Source organism: Sciurus vulgaris (genome assembly GCF_902686455.1).
Source record: "Sciurus vulgaris genome assembly, chromosome: 3".
NCBI classification, from domain to species: domain Eukaryota; kingdom Metazoa; phylum Chordata; class Mammalia; order Rodentia; family Sciuridae; genus Sciurus; species Sciurus vulgaris.
The window spans coordinates 90,822,242-90,837,981 of NC_136463.1; the positions used below are offsets into that span (position 1 = coordinate 90,822,242).

At 34.5% G+C, this 15,740-nt stretch overlaps 1 protein-coding gene across 3 annotated transcripts in view; it reads right to left on the reverse strand.

Moving 5' to 3' along the window:
* ZRANB3 (zinc finger RANBP2-type containing 3) overlaps positions 1–15,740 on the reverse strand; it is a 257,489-nt gene that overhangs the window by 132,293 nt on the left and 109,456 nt on the right. For all 3 annotated transcript variants that reach the window (XM_079135617.1, XM_079135618.1, XM_079135619.1), the window contains one exon: positions 202–380. In XM_079135617.1, the coding sequence (XP_078991743.1) occupies positions 202–380 (179 nt within the window). The remainder of the gene's footprint in view (positions 1–201; positions 381–15,740) is intronic.

The window sequence follows — 15,740 nt, forward strand, 5'->3', positions numbered from 1 at the left end:
TTTGAAATATAAGGGAGCTTAAATTAAACATGTTAGTGGATTTTAGATAAATAATTCAAATTTTAAAATGTAAAGTCAAATTCTTTACTCTCTTCTAAATGATGATCTATATATAGGTTATATTTCATTCAAAACATGAAAATAGAGAAAACAGAGAAGTTTTGTGTTTTTTTTCCTGAAAGATTAAAAGGTTGTTCTTACCCAACATCAGTTTTATTCTGAATAACATTGATTTCTTCAGGCTCTAGCTCTGGAATCCATTTCTCTATTTCTTCTGTCCAAGGATACCTCAGGGATGAAGGCACCACTATTAAAAGAGGCCATTCCTCTTTATAGAAGTAAGCAATTGCAATGGCCTGGACGGTCTTTCCTAGACCCATCTAAATTAAAAAAAAAAAAAAGTATTAAAAATAAAGTCTAAGATATTTTGAAAGAAAACATTTATCAAAAACTTTTATCAAAATAATTTTTCAATGCAAACTTGGTTGGATTACACAGTTAATAAAAAACTAACATTAATTATAAGGACCTTTAAAATTCATTCAACAAATTGTTATTTTCAAACTATATGAAATTGGACTTATAGACAAAAATGACTCCTAAATTTAAATATTGGTTATACTTATTTTATGGAACTTAATTTTATAAAATGTGTGATCATTTATAATTTTTCAGATCATACAACAATAAATGCCTTACCTATATAGCACAAAATCAAGTTATTTTAAAACTTGAATAAGCCCTGAATCATATACATTTTCTTAAAAAAAAAAAAAAAAAAAGGCAGAGAGAGGTTCAACTATCTAAATCACGGCAAACTGATACAAAATTAGTTTGAGATTCCATGTCTATTGTGTCTTCCCACTCAAACTTTTTCATACTATCATACTACCCCATCACTCCTAGGCATCTCTAAGCAGTTCCTATTTAAAAAGAAGTTCCTAAATGAATGTTTATTATGATTTGGTTCATTACAGCCAGAAACTGAAGCAAACTGAAATGTCCTTCAACTAGTGTATGGATATTCAAATTCTGGCATATTCATGCAGTTGTGAAAAGCTTGGTCTTTTTCCCCAATGCCAATCCAATAATGAGAACATGGTTTTGAGAAAAAGGAAAAAGGTTTATTGTTTTGTTAGTAAAGAGAAACACAGGGGACTCCTGTCCCAAAGACTGTGATGGGTAGAATCACCCATCAGCAGGAAAAGGGGGATTTTAGAGAGGTGACTCAAAGGCTACATTCCAAGTGTTCTCTGTCTGGAGTTATAATTCACTTGTTAATTTGGGAGATAGTCATTTCTGAGATCTTCTGGTACCATCCCCAAAGTCTGGATTACTTTCTTCCTATGATGCATATATCCTCAGGGACAGATAACTGGCTAGGATGGGGAAGAAAGGTAATCCAGTTTCCCCTGAGTAGGGGGAGAGATTAGGGAGGATCAGGGAGAGAGGAAGAAAAAGAAACATGTCCATGTTTAAAATTAAGTTGCAGTGGCAGAACAGCAAGTGTTCTATTCAAAGCATAAAATGGACCACTGTTATGATACAATGGAATACTATTCAGAAAAAAAAAAAAAAAAAAAAGGCACAAACTAGGTTGGGGGTGTACTTCAGTGGTAGAGTGCATGCTTGGCATGAGGGTGGCTCTGGGTTCAATCCCAGCACCAGCACTTCCTCTCACCACCAAAAGGTGCAAACTTGGCTCCATAGAATAGGATTCTATTAATTGTGCAAAAGTCAAAGCAACAGGACAGATAGCAGATCAATGGTTGCCAGGGGCTAGAGGTGGAGGAAGGGAGCAACATATGGAAAACTTCTGGGATAATGCAGGTCTACGCGTTTATTTTAGCGGTATTGACATTATCACAGGTGAGCAGGGAGCTGAAGTTCCAAATCTCAGTTCTTGTATTCTAACAAAAGAAAATTTAAAGTCAGACACTGAAAGTCATGCAAGAGAATTTTATTATAAGTTGAAGGATATGGAACACAATCAGCCCCAGGAAAAAAGAACAACAACCCCCAGGGTAAAAGGGGAATAATAACCCCCAGGGAGAAAGGAGATCAATGGATCCCAGGAAGAGAAGGAAAACCAATGGGCTGGGAACTTTCACAATTTCTGGTTCTACAACTATTTTCCTGACTGCCCAACCAATATATTCTGCTATAATTAAGTCTCTAATGATTAAGACACACTAAACATTCTGCTATGATTAACTCTCACTTAACCCCTATAAAAATCAGACGCCTTTTGTAACTAGTTTCTCTCCTGAAAATGTGCCATTCCACTGTTTAATAAAGAAAGTTTGCTGATCCGTTGAGGTCTGTTGCTTTAACAAGTGAAAGTGGAAGTCAAGTGAGAGTAGGGTGAAAGTACAGTCAGGCTGAAGTAAAGAGCATTGTAAAGGGAGACAGCAGGATTTCTCTGAGCAAAGAATGAGAAAGGAAACAGTGCTGTCTCCAAATTTATTGCCCTTTAATGTTTGATTTGGGAACTGGGGGCCACCTTCTATATACTCTTTGCCAATCAGGTGTTTAACTCCTCTTTCCCAAAGGGCAGTAGAGTTTTTGATCCTGACTGATCCTTTCAGGAACTGTCACTGTGGCTATTCTATTCAGGGGGTTTCATCTACAAGTCAATACCATGTTAATGTGGGCATTGGGGTCAGTAGCCCATCAGAAGTTATCTCAGTGATACTAAAGGAATTTCCCTTCCCAGACATAGAGATACTCTTGAGTTCACACCAAACTCAATGAACCTTAGCAAGAATTAGTTCCATCAATTTTTCTTTTAGATGCATTTCCCCATATTAGCACTTTTAGTTTTCATATTCTTACTCTCAGCATCTGTGTACCAATGTTTTTCTACAAGTTATCTGCTACAGGTTTTGGCAGTAATTTAAAGAAAACTTTAAAAGTAACTTAGAGTAAACCTGTCACTTGCTATGCATTCACTGCTCATTACTAACTACTAAAGAACAACATGACTATTTGCATTTGTCAGAACTCAGAATTGTATATTAAAAACAAGTTAGGGGTTGGGGCTGTAGCTCAGTAGTAGAGGGCTTGCTTTGCACTTGCAAGGCATTGGTTTGATCCTCAGTACCACATAAAAATAAATAAAGATATTGTGTACATCTATAGCTAAAACAAAATATTTTTTTAAAAAGTTAATATATCTAGAAGGGTAAATTACACCTCAATAATCCTTAACATTTAAAAAAGTAATTACATAGTGAACAATGGGAAAAAGACTAAAAGACACAGATTCTGCTTAATGTCTATTCAAAGTGAAAAAAGACACAGAAACCTAAAACAATGATTTTTAAATGAGTTTTGAACATTGAACAAGATTAAAGAAAAGAGAAAAGGGTGGTTTTGGCTTTTCAGCAAGTCTCTATTATAAAAACCTTGTTTTATGTATTTTTCTTTTAATTGCTGCTATTAAGAAAAACAAAAAATCAGGATCATTCAAGAAAAGTTACATTTTACCAAGGAAACTTCAAAGATTAATAAGAAAACTTTATGGATTTGCTTTGGAAAAATGTTCTTTTGCTAGATAAAGGACTACCAAAATGAAACATATTAAATGGAATTTAGGAAGTGAATGTGTTTTTGATAGTAAATACATATTATTTGCTGGCATGAGTGAATGAATGTCTAAATGAAGATCAGGGACCTAATATTCTCTGGACCAGATAAGACCCAGGTACAGAAGAGGTGTTTGCAGTTTTAATAAGGGAAGAAGATAACACAAATGCAAGAAAGCAGCAATATTAGTTGCCATTTCAAAGTTTTAAGCCACATAACATGTATATAGAGCTAAAGCTAAGTCAAACAGCTTACTGAAACAAGATCCATCTGAAGATTAAAATCATATTATACCTAGTCTTTTAAGAATAAAATTGAGGTAAGTTAGGCAGATTATGGTAAACAGATGGGTTCAGGATGGACACACACCAAGTCTACATTATTTCATTGTAAAGATAAACAATTTAACACCTTAATATTCTGTATATCTTTCCAAAGAAAGTACACAACCGGACCTTTAGGCCTATACATCCAAATTTAAGTTTAACCTTATAACAGTAGACACAGCCTTAAGAAAAAATAACAAATTTTATGTTAGTTTTATAAATGAACCAAAAAGTAATTACATGCCAGTATTTGATATATTGACTGCTATGTTTTCCTGACTTCAAAGTCCTCTAATTGTCATATATGAAACTATTCAAACATCACCATATTCTGAGGCCAGCTTGGTTCCAAGGCAGTAGAAACTTAATAAGTATAGGTTTTTTTTTTTAAAACCCAGTTTGAATTAAATAATATTGCTGTTTCCTGCCTGAAATAACTCTAACTATAAGCACAGTTCTAGGAACTGACATATGGTCTATTTTTTTTGTTTATGGGTCACACCATTAACTCTATGCTATACTAGTGGGTTCCTAGTTTTCTTTCCTGCCATGTTTTTATAACCTATTTTCTTAATTTCAACCTCTGTAGAAATAGGGGTCTCTCCTTCTCTCATTTTGTAGGAAGTAGAATTCCCTCTCTGGGACCCAGATTCTATTACTAGGTTCTTATTATCTGCTTTTTGTTATATTGACTTGGTACCAATCACTTGTCTGCCCAGACATTTGTGTACTGCATGTATTATAAATATCTGTTCTGTCTCAGCCTGCCAGGCGACACTTCCTGGAGACTGCCACTTACCAACATATTCCAACATTGTCTGCTGAAATCAGGGAGGTGAGCCACATAGGGATATGTGGAATGGAACTCAAAACAACAGAATAAAAAAAAAGACAACAAAATTTCAGTTAGGAGGAATGTGGGGTATGGGGCTGTAACTCATGGCACACCATTAGCCTACTACAGTAAAGGGTTTGATCCTCAGCACTGCAAATACAAACTAAACCAAAAACCAAAAGACATGAAGAATAAGGTCGAGAGCTCTATTACCATGGATGGCTATAATAAATAACAATTAATTATATTGTGGAAATTGCTAAGAGAGGGGTTTTCAAGATGGCAGGCTAGAGGGTTACTGCATTTCATATCACTCCAGGACTGAGGATTTAAGAAGAGTAGGTATTGAGAGACTCGAGACCAATTCAGAGCCGCTGGGTGAGTCTCTCCCACTGGGCGAGGCCCCGGCTGGGGCAGTAGTCCCGGAACACAGGGAACTTCAGGGAGGAGAGTTGCCTAGGGAGACACCCCCACTGGAGTGGTGAACCCAGACAGCCAGGAGCATCGCAGAGGAGGGCTGCCTAGTGAAAGACTTCCACGCAGAGCAAGGCACTCCGGCCCAGGTGGTAGGTCCGGATCGCAAGCAGCTTCTCAGACAAGGGTCACCCACCGAGAGTCTTCTGCACAGAGCTAGGTTCCCTGTTCCCGGTGATAGTTCTGGACCCCAGGGAACATCGCAGAGGAGGGCTGCCCAGCAAGGCCACTTCCCCAAAGGGTGAGTCTTCCCCCGCACCCCCGCCCCGCGAGGCTCTTCCATCAGGGCAGTAGAACCACAGACCCAGGCCCACACCAGCCATGCCCCAGCCTGCAGTCTAAACCCCGTTTGCCTGACCATCGGTCAACAAGTGGAGGTGCCTCTGCCCATTAGCAGGGACTATACCCCACCTGAAGGCCATCACCCCTGGAAGGGAAGCTTCCTTGAGGATCATTGAATTATCAACTTCCTCTAAAATTTCAGGCTACTGAAGGCTAGGAGGTGAGTTATTGGAAAACTACAGGACACTATAAGTCAATAGGGGAAATGTGCAATAGCTCAGAATTTCACTACTAGAGGGGAAGATACCGGAGCAATATGAGAAAACAAGGGAAGAAAATGTCCCCCAAAAACCTAGATACTACATCAATAAAATCCAATGACAGCATGGTAGAATAAATGTCAGAAAGGGAGTTCAGAATGTACATAATTAAAGTGATCAGAGAAGCAAATGATGACATGAAAGAGCACATGCAGGCTTTGAATGACTGTACTAATCAACAGTTAAAAGAGCAAATACAGGAAGCAAAAGATCATTTCAATAAAGAGTTAAAGATATTGAAAAAAAACCAAACAGAAATCCTTGAAATGAAGGAAACAATAAACCAAATTAAGAACTCCATAGAAAGCATAACCAATAGGATAGAACACTTGGAAGACAGAACTGCAGACACTGAAGACAAAATATTTAATGTTAAAAACAAAGTTGACCAAACAGAGAAGATGGTAGAAATCATGAACAGAATCTACAAGAACTATGGGATATCATGAAAAGGCCAAATTTAAGAATTATTGAGATTGAGGAAGGCATAGAGAAACAAACCAAAGGAATGAACAATCTATTCAATGAAATAATATCAGAAATTTTCCCAAATCTGAAGAAGGAAATGGAAAATCAGTACAAGAGACTTATAGGACTCCAAATATATAAAATTACAATAGACCCACAGCAAGACACATTATAATGAAAATACCTAACATACAAAATAAAGACAGAATTTTAAAGGCTGCGAGAGAAAAGAATCAAATTACATTCAGGGGGAAACCAATAAGGATATCAGCAGATTTTTCAACCCAGATCCTAAAAGCCAGAAGGGCCTGGAACAACATTTTTCAACCTCTGAAAGGAAACGGATGGCAACCAAGAATCTTATACACAGCAAAACTTACCTTCAGATTTGATGATGAAATAAAATCCTTCCATGATAAACAAAAGCTAAAAGAATTTACAAATAGAAAGCTGGCACTACAGAACATTCTCAGCAAAATATTCCATGAGGAACAGATGAAAAACAACGATGCAAATCAGCAACGGGAGGAACTAGCCTAAAGGAGTAGCCAAATAAAGGAGAAACCAAGTCATGTTAAAAAACAAAAATAAGCCAAATGACTGGAAATACAAATCATATCTCAATAATAACCCTGAATGTTAATGGCTGAACTCATCAGTCAAAAGACATAGACTGGCTGATGGATTAAAAAGAAAAATCCAACAATATGCTGCCTTCAAGAGACTCATCTCATAGAAAGAGGTACCAACATACTAAAGGTGAAAGGATGGGAAAAAACATACCATGCACATGAACTTAGCAAAAAAGCTGGAGTATCTATCCTCATATCAGATAATGTGCATTTCAAGCCAAAGTTAGAAGGGATAAAGAAGGACATTTCATACTGCTTAAGGGAAGCATAAATCAGCAAGACATAACAATCATAAATATCTATGCCCCAAACAGTGGCTCATCCATGTACATCAAACAAATCCTTTTCAATTCCAGGAATCAAATAGACCACAACACAATAATACTAGGTGATTTTAACATACCTCTCTCACCACTGGACAGATTTTCCAAATAAAAATTGAACAAAGAAACCACAGGTTTCAACAACACAATCAATAATTTAGACTTAACGGACATATGTAGAATATTCCATCTAACAGAGTGCGAATACACTTTCTTCTCAGCAGCACATGGATCCTTCTCTAAAACACACCATCTATTATGCCACAAAGCTACTGTTAGCAAATACAAAAAATAGAGATACCTCCTTGTGTTCTATCAGATCAAAATGGACTAAAATTAGAAATAAATGACAGAGTAAAAAAAAGAAACTACTCCAACACCTGGAGATTAAATAATACGCTATTGAATGATGAATGGATAACAGAAGACATTAGGGGGAAATAAAAAAATTCTTAGAGGTAAACAAGAACAAAGATACATCATATAAAAATCTCTGGGACACTATGAAAGCAGTACTTAGAGGAAAATTTATTCCATGGAGCGCATTCAATAAATGAAGAAAAAAATCAACAAATAAATGACCTAACATTACAGCTCAAAGCCCTAGAAAAAGAAGAACAGAGCAACACCAAAAGTAGTAGAAGATGGGAAATAGTTAAAATCAAAGCTGAAATCAACAAAATTGAAACAAAAGAAACAATTGAAAAAATTGACAAAATAAAAAGTTGGTTCTTTGAAAAAATAAATAAAGTTGATAAACCCTTAGTCACACTAACAAAGAGAAGGAGAGAGAAAACTCAAATTACTAAAATTTGGAATGAACAAGGAAATATCACAACAGACACAACTGAAATACAAAACATAATTAGAAGCTATTTTGAAAACATATACTCCAACAAAATAGAAAATTTTGAAGACATCAACAAGTTTCTAGAGACATATGAATTACCTAAACTGAACCAGGAGGACATATACATTTTAAATAGATCAATATCAAGTAATGAAACAGAAGTCATCAAAAGCCTACCAACAAAGAAAAGTTCAGGACTAGATGGGTTCTCAGTCAAGTTCTACAAAACCTTTAAAGAAGAGCTCATTCCAATACTCCTGAAAGTATTCCATGAAATAGAAGAGGAGGGAACCCTCCCAAACTCATTCTATGAAGCCAATATCACCTAAACCAAACAGAGATACGTCAAGGAAAAACAATTTCAGACCAATATCCTTAATGAACAATTATGCAAAAAGTCTCAACAAAATTTTAGCAAATCGCATACAAAAATATATTAAAAAGATAGTGCATCACAATCAAGTCGGTTTAATCCCAGGGATGCAAGGTTGGTTCAACATCCGGAAATCAATAAATGTAATTCACCATACCAACAGACTTAAAGTCAAGAATCACATGATTATTTCAATAGATGCAGAAAAACTATTTGATAAAATACAGCATCCCTTTATGCTCAAAACACTAGAAAAAATAGGAATAGTAGGAACATTCCTCAACATTGTAAAGGCTATCTATGCTAAGCCCATGGGCAATAGCATTCTAAATCGTGAAAAACTGAAAGCATTCCCCCTAAAAGCTGGAACAAGGCAGGGATGCCTTAATTTCAGGGTAATGTGTATGCAGATTTGGGGAGATCCTTCTCCCTAGTTTTCTACCCTCTGAGCTTTTATCTTCATGTCTAAATGGCATAGTACATGGTTTGGAAGTTAGAACAGTTTCTGATGGAAACAGATGTATGCAACCTGTTTTTGACGTGGCTTTAAGAAGAAAGAACTGAATATTCAAAGATAGATTTAGCAATGGATGAAGAAAATTAAAAAAGAAAGGCAATAAAGGACTTCTCATAGGACTTTTAATAGGACAATAATAGGACTTTTAATGCCTCAAGCCCCCTTATCCTTTTGCCTCAGTTCTAATAAAGTCAGTAAGAAAGTAGTGGCACTGGTGGGAAATGAAAACTATGTAAACCTGGCCCACACGATGTGAATCTGCACTCTAACTTCTCCCTGCAAACCTAAAAACAAACCAAGCCAGTCTCCTTTCCCTGTTCTTTCAAGCCATTTTCAAACCTCATCTGATCTCCCTAGAAAGCCTTATTACATTAGTAATAAATACACCTTTTCATATCTCCCAGTGTCTGTGGTATCCTCAGTCTTGACACTGGAACCAAATTTTGGGTGGAAGGGTCTACTCTGTCTCCTTAGGGTGATCACAACACAGGGAAAATAACTTCAATACATATAAATAAACTGGCATTGTGGCTTTTATGAAAAGATTTCCTTGAGTCTTGTTTGTTAGAGGGAAAAATCTCCTATTTTCAACTTGGCATCATTGAAAAGAATGAAAATCTTAATTTGGCCATTTCTTAATCCACCTAAAGATGATATCCTTCGGCACTGGAAAATTCACCTAAAATTACTTTTATATGTATTTTTATCAGTTTATCTTTCTTGGTAACAATCCTAAACTTTTTACTTAGCATTTCTTTAGTTAAAAGATCATGTAGTTAAATTATAACAGGTAGTTCCTAAAAATTAGAGATTCTTATCAACACAAAGTATTTAGTCATTAACTTTTATGGTATTTGTTGTTGATAATTCATTTTTAGTATATTATATAATAGTAGATAAAGTTTGATGGGACAAACTAAAAAAGAACATGGTTCCAAACTAGAAAATTAAAAGTATATTAGGTGAGCTGACATTCTCATTAAGGAAAGGAATGATAAATAGCACAAACTACCATACTCTAGACAAAATTTGTAAATAGGAAGATGATTGTCTGGAATTATTTTTTCCCTGAATATAAACTTTTAACACATGTTCTTAGATTTCAGTATTTTGAGAAGAATTTAAAATAGCATAACATTCTATTATAAAAGCAATAACACACTTCAAGTAATTTCAATATACAGAAATAACTACACTCAATAGGTGGTTCGAAGTCCTTGGCTTTAACTGCAATGGAATTTGTTAAAGTGGAACCCTCCAGTGTTTCATCACAATTAAGGCTAATATTAAGAACCAAAGCCTTGACTCAGTAATAGCACACAGATGTCTATATAAGAATTAAATAGAATACCCTAACTTCATAAGTATAATTTATCCATGTTTTCAAAATAGTAAGTTACCATTTTACTTAGAAGAATAATTTTAGTTTTCTAAATGTCTTATTTCATAAAATTATTAACAGTAATAAAGTAACAATGATCCCAACACAGAATTTCAGTTTCAATTTTATATACTGTGATTGCTTTTATGTAACAATTTTTATATCTCTAGATAAAAGAACATGCTTGCTGAGAATATTTTGAAATTGGAAATGTTCCCAGTTTTAAAGTTAAAAACTTTTCAGTGTGGAAATGTGGGGGGCTTCTCTTAAAGATAGGTGGCCCATTTGTTCTAGAAGATGCTCCTCTGGAAAACCCCTAGAAATATGTGGATTTTAAATTTTAGATTGAAATTAAGTTAGGAAATCCATATAGGGAAATGTCAAACTGAAATCCTATGTTCTGTTATTTATTACTATTAAGAGAGGTGTGTGTGTTTTAACAGAACTATATCCTTGTTCTTTAGGGGGTTTTAGAGGTATATGTGAACAGTTATTTTTTGTTCTTAGAACAGTATGTGTCTATGTATGTGTTCCAGCAATGTGTTCCCATCTCAGGGGAAACTTAAGAGGGGGGGCAAGGTCATGGGTATGTGTATCCAGGTCTGATCTTCTCTTTACTCAAGGCTAAAGGGACAATACTTTAGGAAATTTGCTGTCACATTTCCCTCATGGCTGACTTGTTCTCATGGGTTGGAGCAGCCTTTCTCCTGCAGGAAATGCACTAGGATCAGGTAAAGCTAGAGAGGAGATGGGTTACAGAGAGTAGCAGAAAGGGAAGCAAACATTTCTCTCTAATGACAAGATACTGAGCTATGCTTTGTGGCAGAACTCAAATATGTCTGTAGTCTTAGAGAAACCCATGTGGAAGACAGCAAATGCAAAGCAGCAAAGAGGCTCCAGAATGGACAGAAAGGCTGCATATGGGCAAAAGAACTTTAAGAATAGCCATTTTTTATATCAGTTACTGTTATTTTTGATACAGCACATTTATTCTCCCCAGTCTCAAGAAAAAGTCACAGTTTTACAAATGGGATAAAAGTTATCAACACACAAATCTGAATAAAGGGTATACAGATGTTTTTTATATTATTCATGTTCTTCCAACTCTTCTATAACTATGAAATAACTTTCAAATAAACAGCTGAAATGAAGTCACCACTTTACAAACTATCACTTGTGCTTACAGAAAAGACAAGAAAGCTTTTCTACACTTCAAAAGGAGGTAGAAGGAGAAATGACAACCTATTTCAAAAACTGTCAAAAAAGAAATATTTCTAAATTCTTTACAAAATATTTTTAAAAGTCCACATAACATGGATACTAAACATAAAAGGCAGCAAAAAAGGTAAAGATCAATCTTCTATGTGCATACTGGTACAGGCATTTTAAGTAGACTCTTAGGAAAGACAACGTAGCAGAACATTAAAAGAATACATAATAACCTAGAGGAATTCAAGTCCAAGAACACACTGTTCAACATAAGAAAATCTGTTACTATAATTCATAATACTAATAGATCAAAGGAAGAATGTTAAATAATAATCTTTAGATGTTAAAGAGATAACTAACAAAATTTAACTTTCATTCCTGATTTTTTTAAAAAGCTCTTTATTATTGAAGGGAGATCAGTAGAGTAGAGGAAATAGACCAGGGAAAGGGAGGAGGAAGGGAAAGGGGAAATACTGGAGAATGACATCGGCCAACTGGGTGCATACAACAATATGTAACAATGAATCTCACCATTCTGTGTAATTATAATGAACCAATAACAAGTGTGGAAAAAATAAAAAAGACCTATGTTATGAACGATTACTAAAAAAGATAATCTCTTCATATGAGAAAAAGTATATAGTTTAACCAAAAGGATATACCATGCTTAATGAGAAAAAAAGCATTATAATTTATATTAAAAGTCAGAGACAGAAAATAAAGATCTATTTAAATATGATATTGTTTGGTTTTTTGTTTGTTGTTTTTTTGCTGTACTGGGGATTGAACCCAGGACTTGGCATACACTAGGCAAGCACTCTGCCACTGAGTTACATCCCTGAAATACAAAAATATTAAAAGAGAGCAGGCCAAAAAAATCTATTTGGTGCAAATAATGTGACAGAATCCAGAGAAAAACTGTTATTATTAGTAGTAACAAGGTATTAATAAAGAATTTGAGCCAGGTGCAGTGGCACACACCTGTAATTCTAGTGACTCAGCAGGTTGAGGCAGAAGGATTGCAAATTCAAAGTGAACCTAGGTAACTTAGATCCTATCTCAAAATAAAAAAAAGTTTTAAATGGCTGGGAAACCTCTCAAACTATGAGCCCAATAAACTTTTCCTTCCCTAAGTTGCTCTTGTCAGGTATTTTGGTCATGATGAAAAATTGATTAACACAATTGGTAATAAAAACTTGCAAAATAGTATATTGAAAAGAAAAATAGTATATCTGATCCAGTTAATACTGAGTGAGAGAAAGGAAAAGGGATATAAAAACGAGATGGAAAGAAGAGAGAGGGAATAAAGAAAGGGTTGGAGAGAAAGGAGGGATTGAGGGAGGGAGAATTGGTTATTGGTTATTAGTGTTGCCATCAGAGGGAGTACATGAAGGGGATTTAGGAAAGGAAAATTCAGACTTTGAACTTTCATTAAGTCTTTCATGTTGTATACATACCCTTTTCTGAAAAAAAAAAACAAAAAAATATTACTTTGGGACAGGGTACACTAAAGCGGGGAGAGAGGAAGAGCGAGAGGGAGGGAGGGAGGAAGGGAGAAGAAGAGAGAGAAGAAGTGAGAGGGAGAGGAAGGGGGGGAGAGAGAGAGAGAGAGAGAGAGAAAGAGAGAGAGAGAGAGAGAGAGAGAGAGAAACTCCTTTAAAAATATTCAAGAGCTTCTTAAAGGAGTAGCAAATTTCTGGAGTGTTTTGTTTGTTTTCGTACCAGGGATTGAACATTGAACCATTGAACCCAGGGATACTTAACCACTGAGTCACATCCCCAGACTTTTTCTTTCTTTTTTTTTTTTTTTTTAATTCTGAGACAGGATCTTGTTACTTTACTTAGAGTATCACTAAGCTGCTCAGGCTGGCTTTGAACTTGCAATCCTCCTGCCTCAGCCTCCCAAACTGCTGGAATTACAGGCACGCAACACCACACCAGGCTAAATTTCTGGGTCTTAAACTGGTGTTTTATGCCAAAGTCTGGGGATGTGACTCAGTGTGACTCAGCAAATTCTTATACAGTCACAGTTTACTGATGTTCTCTGATGTTGGGGGTAGAAGAGGGAGACGGGAGGAGGAACAAAAAAAGGTACATCAGTTAAACGTACATACACTTAAGTATAGAATGAAAGAAGTAATTCTAAAAAATTGGTCAAACCCACATGGGAAAATGAATAGGTAAAAACTGAAAAAGCCTAGTATTCCATGATTTTTTGTTCCAACAATTTCTTCTTTTATCCTGAATACTTCTACTGATTATTAGGTTAACACTCAGAGGAAGTCACTTTTCCAAGGATTTTCAATACTTAATTTTTCATTTTAACAATGTGAAGACTACAAATTATATTACTCATTTCAAGGAATTAAGTGGGAAAATGTATAAAAATCACTTATGTGTTTCCTGAGAAAAAAATCGTTTCACTCAATAAAAAAATACCAATATCAATATTGTAAATTTCAAAATATAGAAATTACTGAACATAGACTCTAATGTTTTCTAAGAATTTTAAGTTATATCTGTAACGTAGACAGCATTCTATTCTTATATTCAAAATTTTTAGTGATATTCACATTTAATTTTAGTCACAAGACATGGATAAAAAAATATGACATAATTATCTCAGTGGTACAGTGCCCTGGGTTCAATCTCCAGTACCACAAAGCAACAACAACAACAAATACATAGTGATTTCTATCTTGCCATGTGGTATGCAGAAAAAATTTATCAACAGCAGAATTTGGCTTCTAACTTCACAAACTATTTAGATGAACATTCCATTTAACAAAAAATGACTAATTTCAAAAGTTTGATAAAATCTCTGAAAGGAAAATTAATTTGCATATTCATTTGATTATTATTTCAGGTAGTTAATGTTATATTTAAGCATCAAAGATTAAACTTAACTGTTTAACAAGTGTAAGAATAGTTTATATCAATGAAACTTTCAGACGTAAAGAAAATAAATGTACAATGCATTAAAAGAAAGAAAAATGTATGAAAAATACAAAATTATGTTGTATAATAAAACTGAATTTAATGATCACAAATATAAAATAAAACGGTCTTTCAAAAGTATATCAATATGAGAACTAGGAAACAAAAGGCAGACAGAATTTGCATTTGGCAAACCTGATATTGTCATTGACAGAACAATTCAGCTAGCTTCTTATAAAAGATCAGAAGAGTAAATGTCTTATATAGCATTGTGAATAATTACACTACAATGCTTTATATCCTTTTTTAATGTGGCAACAGTATAATTAATTTTAAGTTAACATCAGAATTAAGAATAGAAAATCTCAGGTTGAAATTCAGATAAGTATATTAAAATAATATTTTCTGTGATTATATATTGACACATAACAATTTCAGAGAAGTAAATGAGGCCACTTATTTGTGACAAAAGAAAAATTCTGATTTCAAATCAAGGAATCAAATGCAAATCAATCAAAAGAAAATCAATCAAAAGTTCCAGAGATATAATTTTTCAAGGTTACTACAATGCTTTTTCAGTTGAACAAGTACTTGGATGAATCTGTCAATTAATGTGTTGACACATAGCAATCACTTTAGAACCATGAGAATGAACTCCAAACCTAAATCCAGTAATTTTTTAAAATGCTGATGAGGCAATGTCAGAGATTCACTACTTAATTTCAGAAATGAGGCTATTTTAAAATGGTTATTATAAAGAAAGTAAAAAGGAAAGTTTGGTAAGAGAAACAAGCAAACAAAAAAACCAACAGAAAAACTTTTTTTAAAAACAAAACTAAGAATGAATTTACTTAAATGGTTACATAAAATGAAAAAGGAAACAAGAAGAAAACAAACTGCTAGTTAATTACATCCTCCACTAGTTGTCAAAATGGCACACATAACAAAGTCCTGGTGAGTTCAGTAGATACGTTTTAAATATTAAAACAGAAAGAAAGCACACCAAAGCTCAAGTACTATCTGCAAAAATGGAAACAAGAATGTGAGCCAAATAAGGCTGTAACATCAATTTTGCTATTCTAAGAAAAAGACATGCAATACCACCAAAAATAAAAATTGCTATTTAAGTTGATTTAGGCAATACAGAAAAAAGGACTACTAAATAATAAGAAAAAAGAAAACTGTTGATGCTTTTAAACTACTTACTTGTTAAAAATTAATTTTC